The following is a 25848-nucleotide window of genomic DNA, read 5'->3' on the forward strand; positions in this document are numbered from 1 at the left end:
TATTTGTAAACGATTCCTTTTTATATATAAAAAAAAGTGAAATTTGTGATACATGAAATTAATTTTGAAAAGTTTATCACATAAATCGCATACAATAATGTAAACATAAATTCATAACGGTTTCAATATAATATTTATATCATTTGCATATTCGTCTTTACTTTTTAATGTTTAATGTTTTATGTTTGTCTTTTACATTGAAGGGTTATCATCACTTATTCTCATACGACCATCGGATAATGCTTTACTTAGGTTCTCGTAGAACATTTCCTCAGAGTTATACGGAGCCTCGGAATCAGATGGCCACACAATACATACGACTTTATACCAGATTTCTCTCAAGGCTTTGGGAAGTTTGTCCTTTTTTATGTCATCCTTCAGTATAACAACTACCATTGATTCACGACCCTCTCTGAAAGCATGCATTTTTGTCATTTCTATTTCATACGTTCCCCAACTACTCTCCAGGAAATCGTCAGTAATAACAAATACGACCTTTCTGCTTGAATTGATGGCTTCTACGATGCACTCGGCAATAGGCATTCCACCTTGGAAATCCTTGTGATATAAACAGAGGCTAAAGCCTTTCGAGTCCAATTTGTCGTGGAGTGTTTTTACCCATGGTATGTCTTTGTGACTGTATGAAATAAACGCATCATAATTGAAATCATCCGAAAGAGGCTGGTAATGCCTTAGTTTAATCTTAACTCTCAGAAAGAAATACTCAAATGCAAATCGGTAGCGATAGTATACTGTTCCAAAGATTAATGCCACAATAGTGAAAGAAGTAATGCAACTTGCCACTGTTATCCATAACTTCGTTTGACAACTGATTTCATATGATTTTAGAGTGTGCAAGAAGTGAGACAACGTTACAAGAGTTCCATTTTGGCTGATGCATTCAATGTCACTAATATCACTTATAAAGCCTGAATGGTTCATCCATTTAAGAAAACTTAGAGTATTACAAGAACATTCAATCGGATTTCCACCGAGAAAAACACTTGAAGGTTTGATAATGTTTAGCATAGCCATATCGTTTTCGCTTAAACACGACAATCTATTATATTTCAGACTGACACTTTTAATTGTATTTGGTCTTGACGGAAAGTTTGGTAGTGATTGCAAGTAGTTTCTGTCCAATATGATAGAAAGCTTTTGTCTAAATGAATGATGAAATAAACCATCTGGTAAGGAATTTATGTGATTTTGCATCAAATCAATGTGTTGTAGATCTAAATTCATTTTTAGAAATTCTGAGGCATCTGTAAGGGTATTCAAACCTAATCCAAGACTAGCATCTCGTGCAATGAGAGTAATCAATTTTGGAAATTGAGACAGAAGATGTTCACTTAAAACTTTGCAAATAAATCCTGAAATATCTAAATACTCTAGATTTTCAATGCCAAAAATCGTACCATCACAGTCCCTGAATGTAATGTTAGCCAACTTTAAAGTTTTTAAATTTGACCCGTTGATAATAGTTGTATGAGCTATTCCTTTCATAGTGTGTTCTTTTACGTTAGAATGTAAGTCTAATTCTTCTAAAGTTTTTGGAAGGCAAAACGACTCATATACGTCATTTCCAGTCGATCGTTTAATATGTGTTTGTCTCACTACCGTGAGCGGAATTCTAGCTATTTTCAAATGCTTAAACATACAAAATGCATACAAATAGTTATTCTTGCTGTTAAACATTAAATTATTGGATAAATCTAATTCTTCTAAGCAATTCTCCTTATATCCGTACACTTCCAAAGGCTTAAAGTGTATGCCAAGTATACTATCATCCACCAAATTTAACTTTTGTAGACATATGTCTTGAAGTACTGCAAAATGATTATGGCCAAATACAAACCCGTTTCGATGTGGATTTTGAGTAATGCTTATTTCTGTCATATTTTTACCTTTGAAAACCTTGAAAGAATTAAAAATACTGCTTATGGCGTCGTATGCAGCTTCCCTATGCGAAATCATTATCCTTAGCGTTTTTAACGATGGAAAAGAAATGAACGTATCAGGTGCGAGAGAACTCACCACGTAAAGTGATAAAATTTCTATTTTCAGACACTTTAGGTTTTGGAATAAATTGTCTGAAAATATTTGTCCAAATGGTGCAAAAATTCCGAGGTCTTGTAATTTTAACAAATTACAAAGACTTTTGTCTATTTGGTGTCGTCTATCTAGATCAATTTGTAACTTGACCAATGATCTTACTTTTGATATTTCGGATTGGAAATATGGATAATTATCGTAGAAGTAATTCGTAGATGTATCTAGTTTCTGAAGAGAGACCAAACCTTGAAAAATATTTTCAGGAAGGGACTTTGAAGTTAACCTGTTAGATCCAAGATTGAGATCGGTAAGTTCGACAAGTCCCTCGAATGCTCCCATTTCAATCGCTGTCAGTAGATTTTCAGATAAATCTACGCGTTTTATTTTTCTAGTTTTTTGGAAAGACCACACAGGAACTACGCGTAAAAAGTTTCCTTGAAGATAGATATCTATTGTTGAATTTTGCAGGAAAATTGGCATTAATGTTAAATTTTTCCGTGAACAATCTATAAGCTTGACAATCTGGTCATTAAGTTTGCTGTGTGTGACCTTTATTGACCCTGTAGAAGTAAAAAAAGGAAATAGCATATAATTCATTTTATTATTTCCAGGCAAATATGTAGACAAAGTTGACCCTAGATAGGTATGGCTATTATTTTAGATCCGTTTTGTTCATAGCTCTTTATATGTTGCGGTTCTTAAAAATCTTTTGCTTTAAAATATTTTGCTTTGAGCCTTCCTGACTAAGAAAAAATACGGGAAAGCGTTTCGGACGCATGTAGTTTATAAATTGTTGTTTTCATATTTTAAATAAAAGCAGATAATTTGATTGATTCGGTATTTCCTAAAAGTTGAAGAAAATGATATTTGATATCGTGAATATAAAAAAGAAGATATAGTATGGTTGTCCATCAGACAACTCTCCACAAGAGACGAAATGACACAGAGATTAACAACTATAGGTCACCGTATGATCTTCAACAAGGAGCAAACGCCATATCTTATAGTCTGCAAAGTCTTTTCGTGAAATATAATTATGCATGATTCTGTTACTGCACATTGTAATGATGAATTAACTCATGTATTAACACCTCCGTTTGTCATTACTTTTAGAGAGTGAGATTGAATATCCGTCTATCCTTTTTGGCTGTAAAAGCTAAGGAGATAACGGTTTTTATACCGACAGTCATATCATACAGGATTCGTGTTTTAACATCATCATTGTTACAAATATTCAATACATGTATATATGTTACACAAAAGTTATTTTTAATTGATTTCTTCTAAGGGAAATAAATACCTCATGGACTTTTAATCAGCGCAGATTTTTTTTAAATGATATTGTCATGCTCTAAAGCGTAACATAAGGAAATGTAAATCTGATGGATGTTACCTATAGGTTATGACAAAGGAGAATCGATGGCAAATAAGTATATTGGACATCTAAAGTTATCAATAAAGCCTGTCAACAGAGATGTTGTGAAATCGAACCTTGTTCGTTGCTGGTGCATTTGACTCCTTCTTAAATGACAATGACTGCTACTTAATCTGCGATTGATTATTTAAGGTCCCGAGACTTCATAATAGCTTACTAACCTTAACATTCAGTCTTTTATTGGTTTCTACAAATAAGTCATTATTTTGAATCTGTAAATACAAAATTTACAGTGGAAAAGTATCATTAAAATGTTTGTTTTCCTTCTAATGGTACCGGTCACTTTTTATGCTAACGTTTTTTTAAAATAACTCTAGCTGAAATATTATTAAAATTTGACCAGCTTAAACATACTTGAAATTATACCACTGTTCATAAATTGATAAGAATATAAAGAATGCTCACATGCTAGCAGTATACATTGACATATTGTCAGGAAGGCGTTAGATACTGCCATCTCCTTTAAGATACTTTATAATCTTCAGTCAACTTTTTCACATCTTGTTATGAAATGAAAGCAGGTGAGCACTCATGCCTTGTACATCTCGTTATGACATGCGTAACACAGGGGAGAACTAAAATAAGTACAACGTTTAATAGGATAATGAAAAAAAATAATTATAATGCTATAACGTTTTGTAAAGGAATTAATATCTTAAATAAATATCGTGCAGTGTCATTCAGTTAAGTTTTATAAAGAGGAAGTTTTGTTCTATTACATTAATTTGCTTAATCATCACTTTCAATGTTTGAAAATACAATTATTTACAGATATATGAAGATGAAAAACAATGTTTCAAATAAATAAAATATTTCATTCAATCTGAACGATAGTTATAGATAATCGTTGGTCATCTCAACGAGATTGATTTTCTCGCTTTTTCTGGTACGGAGAAAGTGAGAACAAAACAACAGAGTTGAGATGACTTATGAAACTCTGTTAATTGCTATTTTTCCAATGACGACGTTTACATTAACATTGACAACGACTTGTCCGTTCTTAGTTTCTAGCGATAATTGTTCATGTCACTCTACTGTGCTTAGAAAGCAAGTTATCAGTTAGATAAATGGAATAATTTGTAAAATAGCGTTAGTACATTATATGAAATTATGACATGTATAATGTCACAAAAAACACACAATTCGTTTCACATGCACCATTATGGTGTCTAACTTGCTTATAACAGAATGAAAGTATAATGCAACTACTATGTTGATGAATGTCTTAATAAGCTTTTGCTTTGACCTTTGTTGAAGGTCGCACGTCGACCCACAGTTGTTAATTTATGTTTCATTTGATCTCTTATCATGCTTATGGAGAGTTGTCTCATTGGCAACCATATCACTTTTTTTATACGTATTACTTTGAAGAAGCCGTCTGGTGTTTGGTAGGGTTCATTTTACTTTCTTACCTTTTTGTGGTTTGTTTATATGTTTTACTACCCAATAAATAATGTTCAATGAATGAGACGGTTTGGATTGAGAAAAGATAGACTGATAAGTATTTCTAGAGATGGTATACATGCATTAAATGTCGCCTTTAATAGAAAAATAAAAACTAGAAATGACCGTATACGTTATAAGAGGTTTAGTGGGAAACATCTGTCTCGATTCAGCTAAACAAAAACAGAACATGTAACCAGAAATAAAAATAAAAGGATAACAATTGGAAAACTAATTATGTATATGGATTCAATCATGAGATAGGAAATAGATACAAGTACAGAAGAAATACATTGTACATGATATGTTTAATCCTTAATGTATGGAACTTTTTATTTTATTGTTTACGGTATGTTACCATAATAATATGTATTATCATAACCCGGGAAGTACTAGTAATGCAATATTAAATGAGGCTAAGGTGTTGTAAAACATTAAAAATTTTAAACATGGCGATATTGCGCAAAGTATAAAAATAAAAAAATGAAAGGCCATAGAAGCTGAGATGACAACGTGTTTTCTTGGTAACATACCTAATATTTTATAGTTCTTAGTCAATTTCCACTTACAAATGCAGAGATTATGAATAACTATTGAAAAATACTTATTTCTCAATTGGATCAATGCACAATTTCGTTTTGCAACTACAAGTACGCAAAATGTGTCAAATCTGATATTTTCCCCATGAACTTGAACGTGAGATATGTCCACCTTGTAAATTTCCTACCGTTTTAACCATCGCAAACGGTAGACTTATTGATGGTGCAAATTTTGTCAGTATTTTAGAGGAAGCATAGTGTATGTGCTAGGGCCACGTCAAGAGCCTGTATGTTGACATGCTATAAATACTTTTATATATGGGGATATCTATGCATTCAGTTGACACATTTTGAATTCTTCGTAGATATTTGAAATACAATAAATGTTCTACCTCAGGCGTATATATTTCTTAAGCCGTATTTTAAATAGGATTACGTATTTTTAAACATTCTTCGAAGTTTTACTTTGTTCGAGCGTCACAGATGAGTCTTATGTAGACGAAACGCGTGTCTAACGTAAACAATCGATCATATGCCTGATATCTTTCAAATTGATTTGTTATTCATTATGGTTGTCGTTAGTTGCTTTTTATGATTTTTGCTTTTTTTTGTAGTTTTGAGCATGAATCAAGCTTTTGGGTATCTAATTAAAATTGTTTTAGAACCTTTATAGCTTATTATACAGTGTTGGCTTTTGCTTCTTGTTTTAGGCCATACGATAAGCTATAGTTGTTTACCTCACTGGTATACAGAGATCATAGTGTCCTTTTAATCATACTTAGTAAAGGTACCGGGCTTAATATGATATCTTCAGCCTTCAGGTTTCATCTAGTAACTTTCCTTTTTTTATCAATTACATAGTCTATTAATGAGCCTTGTAAATGCAAGTACTCAAAACTCGGAAATCGTGTATTAGTTTGTTCATTTTACAATTTGGTGTTATTGTTAACTACCCTTGTAAAATTGTTGTCAAGTGCATGTTATGTATAGTTTATAGTTATTCAAAAAACTGTAAACCAACAAACTTTTGCGAGTAGAAAGATACTGCAAACATAAAACTTGATTTTTTTAAATTATTTACCAGCAACAAGTAAATTTTACAATCGCGCAATTAAATCGCCGAAAATTGGATAAGAAAGGGCTTAACGCAATATTAAGCTTAGGGAAAATAAGTTGGTGGACAGTACTGATTTACGGCTTTACATATTAAAAAGCCTGCCATACATCTACGATTAGAGCCCAAATTACACTTACAGGTAGCACCTGATTATTTGATGGTCTCAATGTGTAGATATAAACCATAAAGATGCACAAAAAACAAAGTCCTCAGACAGGTATCTTTTGTTGAACAAACAAAAACATATTTATAAAAAAATTACCTCTGGCAAATTACGGTTTGTCAATCTCCAGCTTTTTTTTATTCCTTCTCTGGATTTTACTGCCACGTATTTGCATTTTGTACTTATATGTACACATAGTTTATTGTACTTTTGGTTTTATCCATGTTGAATGTGGTGCGAATATGCTGAGTACAGAATAGACAAACATCCTTTAATAAATGTCAAATGATAAAACAAAATGGCCAATCTCTTTGCATTAGCTAGGTTATGTCATTTAATTAATAAATAGTTATCAATGGTACCAGGATTATAATTTGATACGCCAGACGCATGTTTTGTCTACATTACACTCATCAGTGACGCTCGTATAAAAATAACTATATAGCCAAACAAGAACAAATTTGAAGAGAATTAAGGGACCCAAAATTCCAAAACGTTGTGCCAAATACGGCTAAAATAATATATTCCTTGTATACTAAAATCCTTAGTTTTTTGAAAATTTTAAGTTTTGTCAACAGGAAATTTATTAAAATGACCATATTATAAAGCGATACATTTCTTTTTGTATCTCGAATTATACAGTGGTGGGTTTAATAATTGTATTGTGTACTAGTAACTTACTTCCTTTGAAATTTCAAATTTTTTAAAATTGAAAAGTCCACACAACATACATTACGTTGTCTCATTGGCATTCATACACCATCTATTTATATCTTTATAATTACATTAGTTATTAATTATGTGTCATTATTATACGTTATATTGATTGGTTAACAGGAACATGATCATAGCGAAAAAATGTAATTATAAGTATTGATTACTTCTGTTTGTAATTTCATAAGGTTGTAAAAGCGTTGACCGCGCTAACATATTAAGAATGAAAAGCTTCCGCCCTTAATGCAGAATGTACTTCGGTCAACGCTTTTACTTCGCAATAATTTACAAAAAGAAATTTTAATTCTTAAATAAAGGTTAAAAGACATCCTTTTTTTCTAAATCAATATCAAGAATATACGATATAAAGATCCCTTGGTGAAGTTGAAATTGTACTGTTAAGTTCACTTGTTACTGTATTTGTTTACCAACAAATATTCCGTTGATTAATTAGGATAATAGATTCAACGGTTTATCAGGTGAAGAGAAATTAAAAAAAAAAATCAAACTTTTTAGTCGGCTTATCATTCAAAAGATAAACTTGCGGATGTACAGTTACGATATACTGCCCGCATTTGTGAAGAAGATGAAATTATTAATACGAGAAAAGTAATAAATGATGAGTGTATTTTGTGGGTTTATCTTTTTTTGTTCTGTTTTAGAGAAAAAAAAAAACCAGAATAACCATCCGCGCACCATTTGCCCTGATACAGACTCCCACAGATGTTATGCATGTTATTCCTCATCTGATTTTTATCCTAGTATTTATAGATAACAAAAAATCATAAACCCAATCTTTTACAAGCAGGATAGAAATAATAGGTCAATATGTACACTTTTGAATCGGAGAGATGAGTATAACATTTTGCATGTTATCAATATTCAGTTTACAGGTGTAACTTCTTAAACGCTACGTAGGGTTGACGCCGATGTTAATTGGGGGTTTTTTTTTCGGAAAAGAACCGGTCGAAAGCATATGATTTTCAACGGGTCACATAAGTCTGCGTTTTATGCTCCACCTAGGGGAAGTATGTTTTTCCGTCTGTGCGTCCTTTTGTGCGTTCATCTGCTTGTCTGTCCGACCATTCTCCCATCTGTCCCGTTTCAGGTTAAAGTAAACGGTCAGTGTAGTTATTGACTGAGTCGGAGTCCAATCAACTTGAAACTTAGTACACATGTTTCATATGATATGCTCTCTTTCATTTTAATGCCAAAAGAAGTTTTTACCCCTATTTTAGGGTCCACTGCAGTTAGAAAATGATGGTTAGAGTAGGGCGTACGAGAACTGTAGTCATATTCTTGTTTTGGTTACTACCGTAACCATCGTATATGTTTTCTGAAAATTGACGCTAGTGTTTCGACTTTCAAAGATAAAATACATACATGCATGTTTATCTATTTAAAGAACCATATAACTGTCGAATGTATTGGCCTACTTTTAGTGATTGGCAGGACCTACAAAGTGTACAGAAAAACATTCCGTTTCCATCAACGAACATTCAACTGAAATGTATTGGTACATGTGATAACAAAACAATAGGATTTTTTTTTTATTTAAGGAAACATACAGTATCACTGCAGTCACACTCAAGTTGTAATATCGTACGAAGACAGTATATTTTATGTTGAGTGCAACAAAATATATCCGAACAGATACCTTATACAAGACAAATCATAGATTATGCAGGCGAAGTAAAGAAAATAAAAAAAAAACATTCTTGAAGTTAAATACGTCATCGGAGTATAAAACAAATATAACGTTGTGGCGATTAAAATCTGTCATGACCATATCCGCTGCATTTGTTTCTCGTCGAAAAGACTTACATGATAAGAAGAATTAAAAACAAATTTGATATTACTAAGTAATTCAATTTGAAGATGATTCCTCCTTTTTGTCAACTGTAATCGAAAATGTATGTATAATCCTAGATATAGACTAAGTTTCGGCAAATGTCTTGTCTGCAGAGTTATATGCAAACTTGTCTGTGACATTTCATTGTCATTAAACTGACTCTATATATTTACTTTTGACTATTAAAAAGTAAAATCACAAAATTACTGAACTCCGGGGAAATTTTAAAACGGAAAATACCTAATTAAATGGCACAATCAAAGGCCTAAACACATCAAACGAATGGATAACAACTATTATATTCCTGACTTAGAACATACTTACATGTAGCTACAATTGAGACACAAAACGAAATACATTAGGTTATTTTCAAAAATTTATAAAGCGAATTATTGAAAAATATTATCGTTTTTAGCTGTCAATTTTGTCAAAATGAGATAAACATCGATGATGTATAAATGGCTTGCAAGTCAATTATTAATTTTCATTTGAAACGATTTTCATAATACCTTCAATATAAGTCCCATCTGGAGATTAGTTACGTAACTATGCACTAACCATGTTTGGATATTTAAAAGGAATAGAATGTTAACATGGACGCGTGGCCAACATGACCAATACAATTGTAGGGAAGAACCATTTCGTTGACAAATGGGCTAAACGAGGAACCGCGTTTTTTTTAATCATGGCAAGAAATTAAACATATTGATTGATTAATTGTTGGTTGCTGAATGTTCAATGGTTAAACCAAACAGACATAGAAATGTTACTATGTTTACATCAAGTCATATGACCATTGCCATTCTTCGGCTGTCATATCGGTGGGTATTTAGATGGAGTCTAGCATGACACAATATGCTGATTAATTTTAACGAATTCGCGCATTGTAAACTGTTTCTTTGGGGGTATTTATAATTTCAATATGCGTTTTGATATTTTATGAATCAAAGATTCGTGTCAAATTCGTGAATTTGAAGTTGAAAATTAATTTGATTCAGTAACAGTTATGAATTATAAGGGCCGTAGAAAGTTCGTAGTCACTGCTTTTACGTCTTGCGAAACACGGTTTCAATTTCTTGTTGTGTTGTGTTTATATATCAGACAATGCATAATAACCAACACTTTAGATTATTTTGATCATTCAAATTGTAATTTGGGTAGATACACAAAACAGAATACAATGGCAGCAAAACACGACGACTGCTTCGTGTGTTTATTTTATTGAAAGGTGCATTTGCTCACAATATTATACTATTTGTTCTCGGAAAAAACTATTGCCAAATCATTGCTTTTTCTTTCAGTTTCTATGCAAAGCACAAATAAATTTTGAGAAAAGATATAATAATTCTATATTTTAATTACAAAAGCAAATTTTGGGAAAAGACATATTCATTCTATATGTATTGAAGTCCAGTATTTATTTCTTTCTATGTTGTATTTTGAGTAATTGCATGTCTTTTCGTTTTGTAAGTAATATACAATAACGTTGTCAGTTCTCTTCGACTCACGAATTTCATATGTCCCAATGGTCTCCTTCGCAACGTTTTGTTAATGTCTTTAACATTCTAGTCATAATGTACGTATTCCTAAATTTTGGACACATTCACATTTGTTGTATTCATGACATTTCAAAACTTCAAATAACAAGATCCAGATTCCTCACAATTAAATTAATATTCTTATCTTCAAATGATTTTCAAAAAAATAAAATTTGTGATTTTTTGGGGTCATAACTGTATACATCAAACTTGTAAATTGAAATGTAATCTATTTTAGTGGGATGAGAATTTTATTCGCGTCAATCAATTGTGTAAACCATATCAGTAAATAGTCTTAAAAAACTAAATGTAGTATTATAATCCCCGTTCACAATATAGTTTCTAATTGAAACGAACTATTTACATACATGTAATTTAGTTTCGCTTTCCGTTGGACAGAATTTGAAATCAAACAATTCATTTTTACCCCTAAACAACCAATCAATTAAAGCCTAATGGAATATAACTGAACATTTTTATAATAAGAACATCTAAAGAACATAACTTCGCATCATTCTCTCAAACGTCTATGCATTACGGCTTTCAAAAGTTGTACTGTCGTTTCGTTCTTTTTTTTATAAAGTTCATCTGTTTCCCTATGTTTAATATAAAAAAGAAGATGTGGTATGATTGTAGATGAGACAACTCTCCACAAGAGGGACCAACATGACACATAAATTAACAACTAAAGTTCACCGTACGACCTTCAAAAATGAGTCAAGTCCATAATAGAAATGATAAAATTTGTTACACGGATTTGCTTTTGCTTAATCGAATTATGGCTATTGAACAGCGGTATACAATTGTTGCCTTTATTAACTGTCTTATGTCATTTATTAGAATTTTGCAGACGTTTAATGTTAAAATATGTCATTTGCAATTGAATATTATCATCATTTATTCTACTGCGACTGTCAGATAATGCTATACATAGTTTTTCATAGAAGATTTCCTCAGAGTTATACGGGACCTCCGGATCAGTGGGCCACACAATACAGACTACTTTATACCAAATTTCTTTCAAGGCCTTCGGAAGTTTGTCTTTTTTAATGTCATCTTTCAGTATAACAACTACCATCGATTCACGACCCTCTCTAAAAGCATGCATTCTTGTCATTTCTATTTCATACGTTCCCCAGCTACTCTGCAGGAAATCCTCAGTGATAACAAATACAATCTTTCTGCTTGAGTTTATTGCTTCTACAATGCAATCGGCAATAGGCTTCCCTACTTTAAAATCCTTGTGATATAAACAGAGGCTGAAACCTTTTGAGTGCAATTTGTCGTAGAGTGTTTTAACCCATGTCATGTCTTTATGACTGTATGAAATAAACGCATCATGGATAAACTCTTCCGACAGTGGCTGGTAATGCCTAAGCTTCATCTTCATTCTTAAGAAGAAATACTCAAATGCAAATCGGTAGCGATAGTAAACTATTCCAAAGATTAAAGCCAAAATAATGAAGGCACTAATGCAACTTGCCAATGTTATCCATAGCTTCGATTGGCAACTGATTTCAAATTTTTTAAAGATTTTTCAAGAATTGAGACAAAATTACAAGAGTCCCATTTTGGCTGACGCATTCAATTTCATCAATATCACTTATAAAACCTGAATGGTGTACCCATTTCAGAAAACGTAGTGTATTGCAAGAGCATTCAATCGGATTTCCACGAAGAAATATACTTGAAGGATTTATAATGTTAAGTGTAGCCATTTCGTCTTCGCTTAGGCACGAAAATCTGTTGTATTTCAGACTGATAAGATTTATAAAGTTTGGTTTCGATCGAAAGTTCGGTAGCGATTGGAAGTTATTTCTATCCAATATGATAGAAAGCTTATGTCTAAAAGGATGAAGAAAAAATCCGTCTGGTAGATATTTTAAGTTATTTTTCACCAGGTCAATGTGTTGCAGATCTAAATTCATCTTTAGAAATTTTGAGGCATTTTGAAGGGCATTCAAACCAATTCCAAGATAAGCATCTTGTGCAATTAGAGTAATCAGTTTAGGAAAATGCGAAAGAAGATTAACACCCAAAACATTGCAGTTAAATCCTGACATATCAAAATACTCCAAATTTTCAGCGCCGTTAATCGTACCATCGCAATCTCGGAATGTAACATTAGCTAAATTTACAACTTTTAAATTTGACCCATTCAAAATAGTTAAATTTGCAATTCTCCTCCTGTTATATGATTTAACGTTCGTATGGAAGTCCAGTTCTTCTAAAGTTTCTGGAAGACAAAATGTGTACGATACGTCATTTTCAGTTGAGCGTTTGCCTCTAAGTCTTGAGTCTCTAACTATCACATGTGGAATTCTGATTATTTTCAAATGTTCAAACGCACAAAATGCAAAAACATAACTATCTTTGTTGTCGAACATTAAATTAATGTTTAATTCCTCCAAACAATTTTCCTCGTGTCCATATCTTAAAAAAGGTTTAAACTGTATGCCAAGTATACTATCGCCCATCAAATTTAACTTCCGTAGACATATTTTTTGAAGTACTGTAAAATGCTTATGATCCAACAGAAACCCGTTTCTATGTGGATTATTAGTGATACTTATTTCTGTCATATTTTTACCTTTAAAAACCTTAAACGCGCTAAATATACTGCTAATGATGTCGTACGTAGCTAACCTTTTGATAATCTTTATCCTAATTGCCTTTAACATTGGCAAAGAAATAAACGTATCTGGTGCTAGAGAAATTACCGAATCAAGTGACAATGTTTCTATTTCAAGACACTTTAGGTTGTGAAATGTATTATCCGAATACGTTTGTCCTGTCATTCCCCAAATTTGAAGTTCTTGTAATTTTGATAAATTACAAAAGCATTTATCTATTTGGTCTCGTCCGCGAAAATCAATTCCAAGCGTATCCAATGATCTTACTCTAGATATTTCTGCCTGCAAAAATGTATATCTGTCGTGGAAAAGGTTATCATATATTGCTAAATACTGAAGCGAGATCAAATCTTGAAAGATGTTCGTATGTAGAGAATTTGAAGTTAATTTGTTAGTTTTAAGGTTGAGATAAGTAAGATTGACTAGTCCACCGAATGCTCCCCGTTCAATCACCCTAAGTAAATCATTAGACAGGTCTAACCGTCTTAGTTTTTTCAATTTCTGGAAAGACCATGCTGGAACGACCTGCAAATAATTGCCACACAGAAGTAGATATGTTGTAGAATTTGGAACGAAATCAGGCATTGATGTCAAATTTTTGCTGGCAGAGTTTATGAAGTTGACATTCTGATCATTTATTGTACTGTATGTAGCCTTCATCAAACCTGCAGAAGTAATGAAAAATCAATATGATCATAAAGTATATTTGGATCTTTACAAAAGCAGATATTGTGTTCGATGGAGTATTTCTTTAACGTTCTAGTTTTTCAAACCATCATTACATAATTAAAATGTTTATCGACTTTTTATCTCATATTTGCATTTTATCTGTTTAAAAAAGACGAGCAAAAGATACAAGAGGGACAGTCAAACTCATAGTTCGAAAATAAACTGATAACGCCGTGGCTAAAAAATAAAAAAAAACACAAATTGACAAATAATAGTACATAAGACACAACTAGGAAAACTAAAGACTAAGAAACACGAACCCAACCAAAACTGGGGGTGATAGCATGTGCTCCGAAAGAGTTAGCAGATCCTGCTCCACATGTGGCACTAACAAATAAAGACATTATGCAGATTTTAGCTCTCCAACCATTTTGATTGTAGTATTTCAGAAAAATGATCGTTAAATGTGAAATATGCTAATTTTGAGAAAATATTTGTATCCATTTTTTTTTATAAAAAATAAATGTTATTTTCAAATGCAGAATATATTTTGTTTAAGGATGTTCGTCATGTTTTGGAATTTTTGTCAGATTTTCGGAATACTCTGGTTTTATCCAATTCAATGCCTTAAGAAAATTTGCCAATTGACTCCCATTTTTCTTTTTATATGTCTTTTGCCTATAAAATTATAAGCCATTTGTAAAAGTCTAAAAAAAAATATTTGTATTTTAACAGTGTTTGAGAACTTTAACTTGTAAATGATAAAGCTATAAAAAATCAAGAGAGACGTTTTCCCGTCAAAACTTCAATGGCTAATATCTCGAAAACAAGCACTTTGACCTCCATATATTTTTTTGCTTTTTTGATTCCTTAAATAATCTCCTATCAATATATACTAGTTTTATGAAAAGCTATTTATTTTGAAACTCAGCAAAGAACTTCCTTAATTCAGGATAATATTTGCTATGTAGAGAAGATCACTGTAACTTTTATAAAGAAATGTGTATTGAGTTCAAATAATTTGTTTTGATGCAAGAACCTTTTTTACTTCTTAGAGCACAATTCAAACATAAAAGATCTATCTTCTCGTATTTTATTTTAAATTTTATCGATAATTTGTGTTTCTTTCACTCTTAATTTGGCTTACTTTTCAATTAGTAATGCATTTGTGTCTCAGTAAATTACGAATAATTAATCAATTTAACTTATAAATATTTGAAATAAAACATTATTTAATTTGTTTTATGATTTTGTTTTGATTTTGTTTTTTACAGTTCAAATTAAGAACCATACAATATAAAATATATTTTGACTTCCCAGAAGATAAAATAAACTCCAATAACAGGAATTGATAATTAAACAATTTTTGATTTTTATTATTTATTTTGAAAATTAAAAAGTATCTAGGTTAATATTTAAATATAAAATATGAATAGACAAAAGAGCATATCAACTAATGTTTTATTCGACAATTCTTATCTAAATTTATAGAATAATTCTCAACAAATGCTCATGGCATTGTTGCAAAATAAGACTTGAATTTCAATAATTATTTTTCATTTGATATTACAAAACAAACCTCAATTACACTATTTTAAGAACATTTAACATAACACACGTTTGTTTGACAATAAAAATCTTTTCATGTGGGGAATCGTTAATCTAAAATTTGAAAAGTGGAACAAACCGAAATGATACACACAGCAAAAATAAATAAAGTAAACCCCTATTCTTAATATCACATTATTTGAACGAAAACCTAATTAATATCTTCTCAAAGCAAGAAATTTTATAACCCTTATACATTGTAACAATACAAAAACATATTTTTGTATTGGAGTTTTGAAAATGGCAAAAGATAGAAAGAAAGAAAACAATTCTGACAATTTTATTTAAAAACTCATTCTTTTTCCGAATTCCTCCACTAATACATATAAGACGCCACGATAACATTCGTCTTAACTCGGCCGATTCCACAATCTCATCTAACAAGGAGAGTAGCGGGTTCTACCGAAAGCTGCCAAATGGCCACGATAAGGCAGACAGTCCAAAAAGTTAAACACCATCAATCAACAAATTAATAATGAATGGAACACATAACGACAGAATGCACAAGAAAAAAATCAGTCAATTTTCCCTATCTGATGGTTTCAAACGCTTTTTTGGTCCAAGCAAAGGCATAAAAGGTCAATTAAGCAGGTGAAATTTAAATTAAACAAATTAAAGGGAATCAAAATATTCAACGTCAAATCAAAATCTGACCCGCACAGACATGTTAAAAATAATAGCACTATTTCCTGAAAGTCATATCAAAATCTGATCCGCACAGACATGTTAACAATAATAGGACTATTTCCTGATTGATGATATTAAATAAGAATACTGACATACTAGCAGTATACATTGATAAAGTGTCGGAAAAACTTGAGACATTGCCATCTCTTAAAGGATATTTTACACTCTATAGTCAACCTTTTAACATCTGGTTATAGTTTAAAACATATAATAACTGAGAGGAGGAAATGTAATGTTAAAGCACGAAATAACTTCCTGAATTATAATGTATTTGAACTAGAGATTCATACTTGTAAGAGTCACCAGTCGCTCACCTGAATCTTCGACGATTGCCACTTAATTTGAAAAAAAAAATCATCATCAAAGGGGAACAACGCTATTAAGTGTCAACTAATAATATCTATCTATTGTTGTTTTCAAGATAATAGAGAAAAACGCAACCTATTGGGAACGATCGTATTTAAGGGGAAATAACTTCAATAAGATGCCAACTGAAGATTTCTGACTTGCTAATTAATTTCGTGTACATCTTGTCTTGCTTAACACTTTTACTGTTGACAGAATTAATCTATCTATCATAGTTTTTAACATAATTTAAGAGAGAAAAAAAACAATCTAAAATCGTCATTAAAGGACAATAACTTCAACAAGGTGTCGACTAGGATTCTTATTTATAGATCTTGTTCTGCTGATCATTTTCGCTATTCTTTAAATATCTACCTAAAATTAGTTTCAAGATAATTGACGAAAATGATAAAATTGGTAGATTTTAACATATAAGTGCAATAACTCGTATAAGAGAGACTCGTCCTGAACATGCATGAAATATTTGACACTGGACATTAAGCAACCAACAACCTTCAATCGTATAAGAAGTCGTCTGATATTTTTGATGAAACTGAACTGTAGATTTCAATATTATGACCAATCTTCCACTGCCGATTTTTCTCTTTTTTAAGGCAGTTTGCACGTTTACAGACAAAACACTTATAATATATTCTATTTTTAGCCATGTCAGTCATGCTGGGTGGCTTGTAAGGTCTTCAAACACATTTTGAAACAAGCTACCACATCTTCGTTTTTATATATACCCCAATGTGGCAAAGTTTGGTTAAATTTGTCCCAGCTGTTACAAAGATAAGATTTTTGTTAAGGTTAACGAACGACGACGGACGATGGAAGCCTCGGCCGAGAAAAGTTCAGTTGTCCCTTTGGTCCAGGTGAGCTTCAAAGACAGACCATGATACAGTTTTCTATCATCTATTCATTTAAAACTATATAAAATGTGCAAACAAAAAAAAAGAGAAATACCAGTAGTTGAAAAGTCGATAAGGTTTTGTGATTTCATAAGAATGGATAATAAACCTGATTTGGAAGAGTTACAAAGAAAGTTATGTTTAAACTTTAGTTCCTTATACATGGGACTTTTTTTTTCTTTTCGTTCATTATTTACGGCAATGATCTATAACCAAAATTCAATGCAGTATATATTCGATCCAGGAAGTAATTTAGTATTTGACAGAGGTGTAACCAGCTGTATAAATGGATACATTGTGTTTACAGATCTTTAAAAGGACAAGCCGATATTTTTTGTCGGTTTACTTTAAATTAAAAATGCTATCTTTGTTGAAAATACGATTCAGGAAGTTTGTCACGATTGCTCCATAATTAATAATTACATTTCGTGCGATTCCGTAATTTCGATTAGATGAGTCATTGCAATAGTTTAATTTTATTTCTCAATAAAATGCAACATCTATACAATTAAAAAGATGTCGTTTGCAACGTTTTTCTTTGACGTCTTAATACTACAGTCGAGTCATAATGTAATCTTAAATTTTTGATATATTAAAGTTTGTTGCACACATGACATTTCACACAAAACCGGTCCTACTTAAAAGCGCCCGGGAGCGCCCAAATGAAGAAAAGGCACCGGGAATAAAAAAAAAAACGCCCGGGGATAAGAAAAAGCGCCCGAGAAAAAAAAGGCACTCGGGAGAATAAAATAAGAATATTTTTATAAAAATGAATGTTTTCCTTAATAAAAAAAAGTAAGCATTGCTTGTTTTGTTCTTACTATAAATTGGGATATGCACGGTGCTATATCTAAAGTGAGTAGATATTGTTGTTTCACTTTTACATTTTAGCTTTCAAAGTAAGTAAGTAAATATAAACAAGAGTATATAGAAGAATCATATTGTCCTCGATCAAAACATACGTATATTTAGTTTAAAAAAAAAAATTAGTGCCTGAAGTCTAATATTCGCAACTGCATGGTGAACAATTTTCAAAGTTTTGTATTTTATTGAACACACTTGAATTGACAGTGGAAGATCATGGAAGGGTTTCAACAATCCTGCCACTAAGAAAAGAAAAGTTAAAGCTACATCTATCTGCTGTTGAAACGATACAATATTAACGAGAATGGTTAGAGATTCTTGGTCCTACAAAGAAACTACCAGAAGTCTATAGTTATAATAACATGTGCCTGTCACTTTGATAGTTCTTAAATAATGTGTAACTCTTTTAATTTTATAAAATTATTATTTATCTGTAAAATTTAAGTTGTTTTTGCATAATTCATTTTGATTTCGTTTTTGAAAAACATGTCTTTTGGAGTTCATTTCTTTCTAACCTAAATTTTGTAAACGTTGTATGCATATATTATTGTTAAAATTGAAACATTCATACTTGTTTTTGTGCTTTATGACAAATGTCTATTATCTGAGTTTGCAAAATACTTGTTTAAAATTTTTAAACATATGCCGGCACAACTTATTTCATCAAAACAAAGTTGTCTCATGCCAATACAATATCTATGTATTTTCCATGGGCGCTTTTTTCCTTCTCCATGTTCTCCTGGCTCTTTTCTTTTCCCGGGCACTTTTTCAATTTACCGGGTGCTTTTTCTTTTCCCGGGGATTTTTTCTTCACCCGGGAGTTTTTTAGTAGGACCCAAATAAACAGTTCACAATTCATCACATTTAAATCAATATTTAATCGTCCAAGGCGTTTCAGGAATATCTTATAAAAAACTAAAACTGATAATCATACAACTAATTTTGACCCTGAATATCCAATCAACTAAAGTCGAATGGTATGTGGCTGAACATATTTTATGATTAGAACATCTTACTACTGTTGCCTTTATTTACTGTATTATGTCATACTATAGAATTTTTCACAGGTTTGATGTTAAACTATGTCATTTGGATATTATCATCATTCATTCTAATGCGACTGTCAGATAATGCTATACATAGTTTTTCATAGAAGATTTACTCAGAATTATACGGAGCGTCGGGATCAGATGGCCACATAATACAGACAACTGTATACCAAATTTCCTTCAATGCTTTTGGAAGTTTGTCTTTTTTAATGTCATCCTTCAGTATTACAACAACCATTGATTCACGACCCTCTCGTAAAGCATGCATTCTTGTCATTTCTATTTCATACGTTCCCCAGCTACTTTCCAGAAAATCCTAAGTGATAACAAATACAATGTTTCTACTTGAATTTATTGCTTCTACGATGCAATCGGCAATAGGCTTCCCTACTTTATAATCCTTGTGGTATAAACAGAGGCTGAAGCCTTTTGACTGCAAATTGTCGTAGAGAGTTTTAACCCATGACATGTCTTTGTGACTGTATGAGAAAAGATATATTAATTCTATATTTTAATTACAAAAACAAATTTTGGGAAAAGACATATTCATTCTATATGTATTGAAGTCCAGTGTTTATTTCTTTCTATGTTGTATGTTGAGAAAATGCATGTCTTTTCTTCGTTTTGTAAGTAATATACAATAACGTTGTCAGTTCTCTTCGACTCACGAATTTTATATGTCCCAATGGTCTCCTTCGCAACGTTTTTGTTAATGTCTTTAACATTCTAGTCATAATTTACGTATTCCTAAATTTTGGACACATTCACATTTGTTTTATTCATGACATTTCACAACTTCAAATAACAAGATCCAGATTCCTCACAATTAAATCAATATTCTTATCTTCAAATGATTTTCAAGAAACTCTAACAAAATAAAATTTGTGATTTTTTGGGTTAATAACTGTATACATCAAATTTGTAAATTGAAATGTAATCTATTTTAGTGGGATAAGAATTTTACTCGCGTCAATCAATTGTTTAAACCATATCAGTAAACAGTCTTAAAAAACTAAATGTAGTATTATAATCCCCGTTCACAATTTAATTTCTAGTTGAAACGAACTATTTACATAATTTAATTTCGCTTTCCGTTGGACAGAATTTGAAATCAAACAATTCATTTTTACCCCTAAACAACCAATCAATTAAAGCCTAATGGTATATAACTGAGCATTTTTATAATTAGAACATCTAAAGAACATAACTTCGCATCATTCTCTCAAACGTCTATGCATTACGGTTTTCAAAAGTTGTACTGTCGTTTCGTTCTTTTCTTTATAAAGTTCATCTGTTTCCCTATGTTTAATATAAAACAAAAAGATGTTGTATGATTGTAGATGAGACAACTCTCCACAAGAGGGACAAACATGACAAATAAATTAACAACTAAAGTTCACCGTACGACCTTCAAAAATGAGCCAAGTCCATAATAGAAATGATAAATTTTGTTACACGGATTTGTTTTTGCTTAATCGAATTATGGCTATTGAACAGCGGTATACAATTGTTGCCTTTATTAACTGTCTTATGTCATTTATTAGAATTTTGCACACGTTTAATGTTAAACTATGTCATTTGCAATTGACTATTATCATCATTTATTCTACTGCGACTGTCAGATAATGCTATACATAGTTTTTCATAGAAGATTTCCTCAGAGTTATACGGGACCTCCGGATCAGTGGGCCACACAATACAGACTACTTTATACCAAATTTCTTTCAAGGCCGTCGGAAGTTTGTCTTTTTTAATGTCATCTTTCAGTATAACAACTACCATCGATTCACGACCCTCTCTAAACGCATGCATTCTTGTCATTTCTATTTCATACGTTCCCCAGCTACTCTGTAGGAAATCCTCAGTGATAACAAATACGATCTTTCTGCTTGAATTTATTGCTTCTACGATGCAATCGGCAATAGGCTTCCCTACTTTAAAATCCTTGTGATATAAACAGAGGCTGAAACCTTTTGAGTGCAATTTGTCGTAGAGAATTTTAACCCATGTCATGTCTTTATGACTGTATGAAATAAACGCATCATGGATAAACTCTTCCGAAAGAGGCTGGTAATGTCTAAGTTTCATCTTTATTCTCAAAAAGAAATATTCAAATGCAAATCTGTAGCGATAGTATATTATTCCAAAGAGCAAAGCCAATATGGCGAATGCACTAATGCAACTTGCCAATGTTATCCATAGTTTCGATTGACAACTGATTTCATATGTTTTTAGGTTTTGCAAGAATTGAGACAAAATTACAAGAGTCCCATTTTGGCTGATGCATTCTATTTCATCGACATCACTTATAAGACCTGAATGTTGCACCCATGTAAGAAATGCTAATGTATTACAAGAGCATTCCATCGGATTTCCATGAAGAAATATACTTGAAGGTTTTATAATGTTAAGTTTAGCCATATCGTCTTCGCTTAGACAAGAAATTCTGTTGTATTTCAGACTGATAAGTTGAAATGTATTTGGTTTCGATGGAAAGTTTGGAAGTGATTGAAAGTTGTTTCTGTCTAAAATAATAGTAAGCTTTTGTCTAAAAGGATGATTGAACAAGCCATCTGGTAAAGATTTTATGCTATTTTTCATCAGGTCAATATGTTTTAGATCTGCATTGATCTTTAGAAATTCTGATGCATTGTTAAGGGTATTCAAACCGATTCCAAGAGTAGCATCTTGTGCAATAAGAGTAATCAATTTAGGAAAATGTGACAGGAGATGTTCACTCAAAACTCTGCAGTCAAATCCCGACATGTCCAAATACTCTAGATTTTCAATGCCATAAATTGTGCCATTGCAATCTCTGACTGTAACGTTAGCCATATTAACAACTTTTAAATTTGACCCATTCAGAATAGTTAGATTAGCAATTCTCCTCGTACAATATGATTTAACGTTCGAGTGGTAGTCCAATTGTTCTAAAGTTTTTGGAAGGCAAAACGAGTAAGATACATCATTTGGTGTCGATCGTTCTAGTCTGTTGTCTTTAGATACTACATGTGGAATTCCCAATATTTTCAAGTGTTTAAACGCACAAAATGCAAAAACATAACTATTTGTGCTGTCAAACATTAAATTTATGTTTAATTCTTCTAAGCAATTGTCCGTATATCCATATTTTAAAAAAGGTCCAAACTGTATGCCAAGTATACTATCATCCATCAAATTTAATTTTTGGAGACATATTTCTTGTAGAACTGCGAAATGCCTGTGGCCTAACACAAACCCGTTTCTATGTGGATTATTATAGATACTTATTTCTGTCATATTTTTACCTTTGAAAACCTTAAAAGAATTAAATATACTGCTTATAGTGTCGTACGTAGCAAATCTATACACAATACGTATCCTTAGTGTCTTTAACGTTGGAAAGCAGATGAACGTATCTGGTGCTAGAAAAACCACAGAATCAAGTGATAATATTTCTATTTTAAGACACTTCAAGTTTTGAAATAAATTGTCTGAATAATTCCGCAATCCAACAAGTTCAAGATCCTGTAATTCAGATAATTTACAAAAGCATTTATTTATTTGGAGTTGTCCGCGAAGATCAATTCCTAGCCTTACCAATGACTTTAAATGCGATATTTCGGACTGCAAAATAAGTGTATATTCATAAGAGAAAAAGTTTAAATGTATGTTTAAATCCTGGAGCGAGATCAAATCTTGAAATATTCCCACATGGAACGAATTTGACGTTAACTTATTATCTCTAAGGGAGAGATATATAAGTTCTGTTAGTCCCGCGAATGCTCCCCGTTCAATCAGGTTTAGTTTATTCATAGACAAATCTAAGCTTTTTAGTTTTTTCGATTGTTGGAAAGACAATGCAGGAACTACCTGTAATAAATTTCCACGCAGATTTATATCTGTTGTAGAATTTTGCTGGAAAATAGGCATTGATGTCAAATTTTTCATGGAATAATCTATTACGTTGACGGTCTGTTCATTCATTTTACTGTATGTGGCCTTTGTTAAACCTGTAGAAGCAAAAACAAATGCATATCAAAGAAAATGTGTTATCATTTACACAGACAGATATGTTATTAGAGGGATTAAGGTAAAAAAGGAATTCATTATAAAAAAGTCTTCTCATAACCTATGTTAACTGTTAATCGCGTCATTGGACTAAAACTGTTAATGCCATCTTGCTGGTAAAATATCATAAAACAAAATCTTATAGATCAAGGATGGGCACGATTACTGACACATGCAATAGATTTTTTTTTTTTTTGGTGTATTCGATTACCGTTTTCATCTTTTCTTTATATAATATCAGTTAATTCAGATAATGTATAATGAATTTAAATAGTATGCTCAAAGGCAAGAAAACAAGCACATTGGTCCCATTTTGATTATTTTTGAGCGCATACATTAAGAGAAGAGATATATTCCTATATCTTATCTCAAAACTCTATAGCTATCGTTTATTTTTTTTTCCTTCTATCAAAATTAGAGTGTCCATGTATAATATGTGCAAAATCTGTGTGACTTTTTATTTTATCATTATAAGTTTATAGTATATACTATAATTTTGCAAATTATAAACAAGTTATCAATTTCAATTCAACTACCCATGTACATTAAACAATAAAAACTTCAATTATTCAAAATGTACGATAAGACAATTACAAAGTTTGTATTATAATTGTTGCATCCGGACCATTGGTCCTACAGAATAAGTCATTTTTTTATACAGTTTCTTGCACTAAATGTTAATATGATATTTCTCAATTAATTCAAAATTATAAAATATAAATAAATTTAATGCTAAGGATAATACAGCAACTGGTGTCTTATATGAAATGCACGAACTATATACTTTGCTCAATTTCTAGCTTTTGTATAAAGTACTCACAAATTTGATAAACATTTGAGAAATTGTCTTTAAATTGTTAAAAATCACCAAAAAGTTTAATTCGACAATGAATTTAAAAAAAAGGCAGTCAAAGGTAAAAATGGTACTCAGTTTCGGTCGTTTTGCAATTGCTACAAAATATGCATGGTCTTTCTTCCAGAGATTCGTTTGAATAAATTCCAGTTTACTTATTTTATTATTCAGATTACAGTATAGGTTTATGCACCTTAAATCCAATAATATCCTTTAAAGGAAATAATAAAAATGAGCCTCGTCATTGGTTTGTGATTATGTGATTACTTTGGCAGTTTTTATAGTCATTATATGATTTTAAAACAGACAAAATATACCATAATTATTTGATTATTTGATAATCTAGGACTGTATTATAGCTCTTTGATTATCTTGTTAAAAATATTAATGTTTATGTGATTTCTTGGCCGACCCCATGAGGGGCCTCACACATGAAAGAGATCCCCATTTTCCCTCTCTGATAGTATCAATAGCTTTTTCGGTTCAGGACAAAATTTAAAAATGTGAAACTAGCAGGTGAAAATATCACCAAGGTAAATTATGTCAAATCCGACTCATCCACGTTTTTTCTTATTTTCTAAAATATCAACACTATACCCGTATTAATTATAATGAAAAGAATACTCACCTACTAGCAGTATACATTTACATAGAGCCAGTAAAACTTTAGACATTGCCATTTTCTTTTTTATATATTACAGCCTAGATTGAAAACGTTTTCACATTTGTTATGAATTGACACGAGTAATAACTGAGACAAAGAAATTGTTTTTAAAAGACGAAAGACTTCCTGAATAAAAATATATTTGAACTAGAGGCCCATTAGAGTCTCTAGGCGCTCACCTAAATCTCAAACAATGACCACTTATTTTGTTAAAATCATCATCTAAGGGGAATAACCCTATTAAGAGTTAACTGATTTTATTAATCTATTGAAGTTTTCAAGATAATATGAAAAATGCATCAAATTGGGGACAATCGTAATTAAAGGATAATACCTTCATTATGCTGTCGATATAATAACATAAACAGTACCAATTTTTCCTCACCAGATACGCGTTCCGAAATCATTGTCTCTTCAGTGATGCTCGAGGCCAACATATTGTCGACTTACGATTTCTGTCTTTTTAACTTATGTGTGGATCTTGTCTTGCTTATCTTGTTTGCTATTGAGAGAATCTATCTATCTATCATAGTTTTCAAGGTCACAATTTAAAAGCAATAAAATAGGAAAAGCATTATAAAAGGACAATACGTACAATCTCTCAGGAACAATAAAGTATCGACCGAAGATTTCTGTCTGGTTGACAAATTTTAAATCCT

The 25848-nt window shown here is 31.5% G+C and overlaps 2 protein-coding genes and 1 pseudogene across 2 annotated transcripts; all 3 read right to left on the bottom strand.

Annotated features, from left to right (window-relative positions):
* On the bottom strand, positions 1–4043 carry LOC139528150 (toll-like receptor 4). The gene is made up of 2 exons (XM_071324008.1): positions 3896–4043; positions 1–2615 (listed from the first exon to the last, which is right to left on the bottom strand). Exons 1-2 carry the CDS (start codon positions 3945–3947, stop codon positions 193–195), a joined length of 2475 nt encoding a protein of 824 aa, XP_071180109.1. The 5' UTR covers positions 3948–4043; the 3' UTR covers positions 1–192.
* Positions 4044–11667: 7624 nt separating this feature from the next.
* Positions 11668–16655, bottom strand: LOC139528151 (toll-like receptor 4; annotated as a pseudogene).
* Positions 16656–21124: 4469 nt separating this feature from the next.
* On the bottom strand, positions 21125–25278 carry LOC139528152 (toll-like receptor 4). The gene is made up of 2 exons (XM_071324009.1): positions 25154–25278; positions 21125–23614 (listed from the first exon to the last, which is right to left on the bottom strand). Exons 1-2 carry the CDS (start codon positions 25203–25205, stop codon positions 21192–21194), a joined length of 2475 nt encoding a protein of 824 aa, XP_071180110.1. The 5' UTR covers positions 25206–25278; the 3' UTR covers positions 21125–21191.
* Between the last annotated feature and the right edge of the window lie 570 nt (positions 25279–25848).

This window comes from Mytilus edulis, chromosome 6, assembly GCF_963676685.1.
Source record: "Mytilus edulis chromosome 6, xbMytEdul2.2, whole genome shotgun sequence".
Taxonomy (NCBI): domain Eukaryota; kingdom Metazoa; phylum Mollusca; class Bivalvia; order Mytilida; family Mytilidae; genus Mytilus; species Mytilus edulis.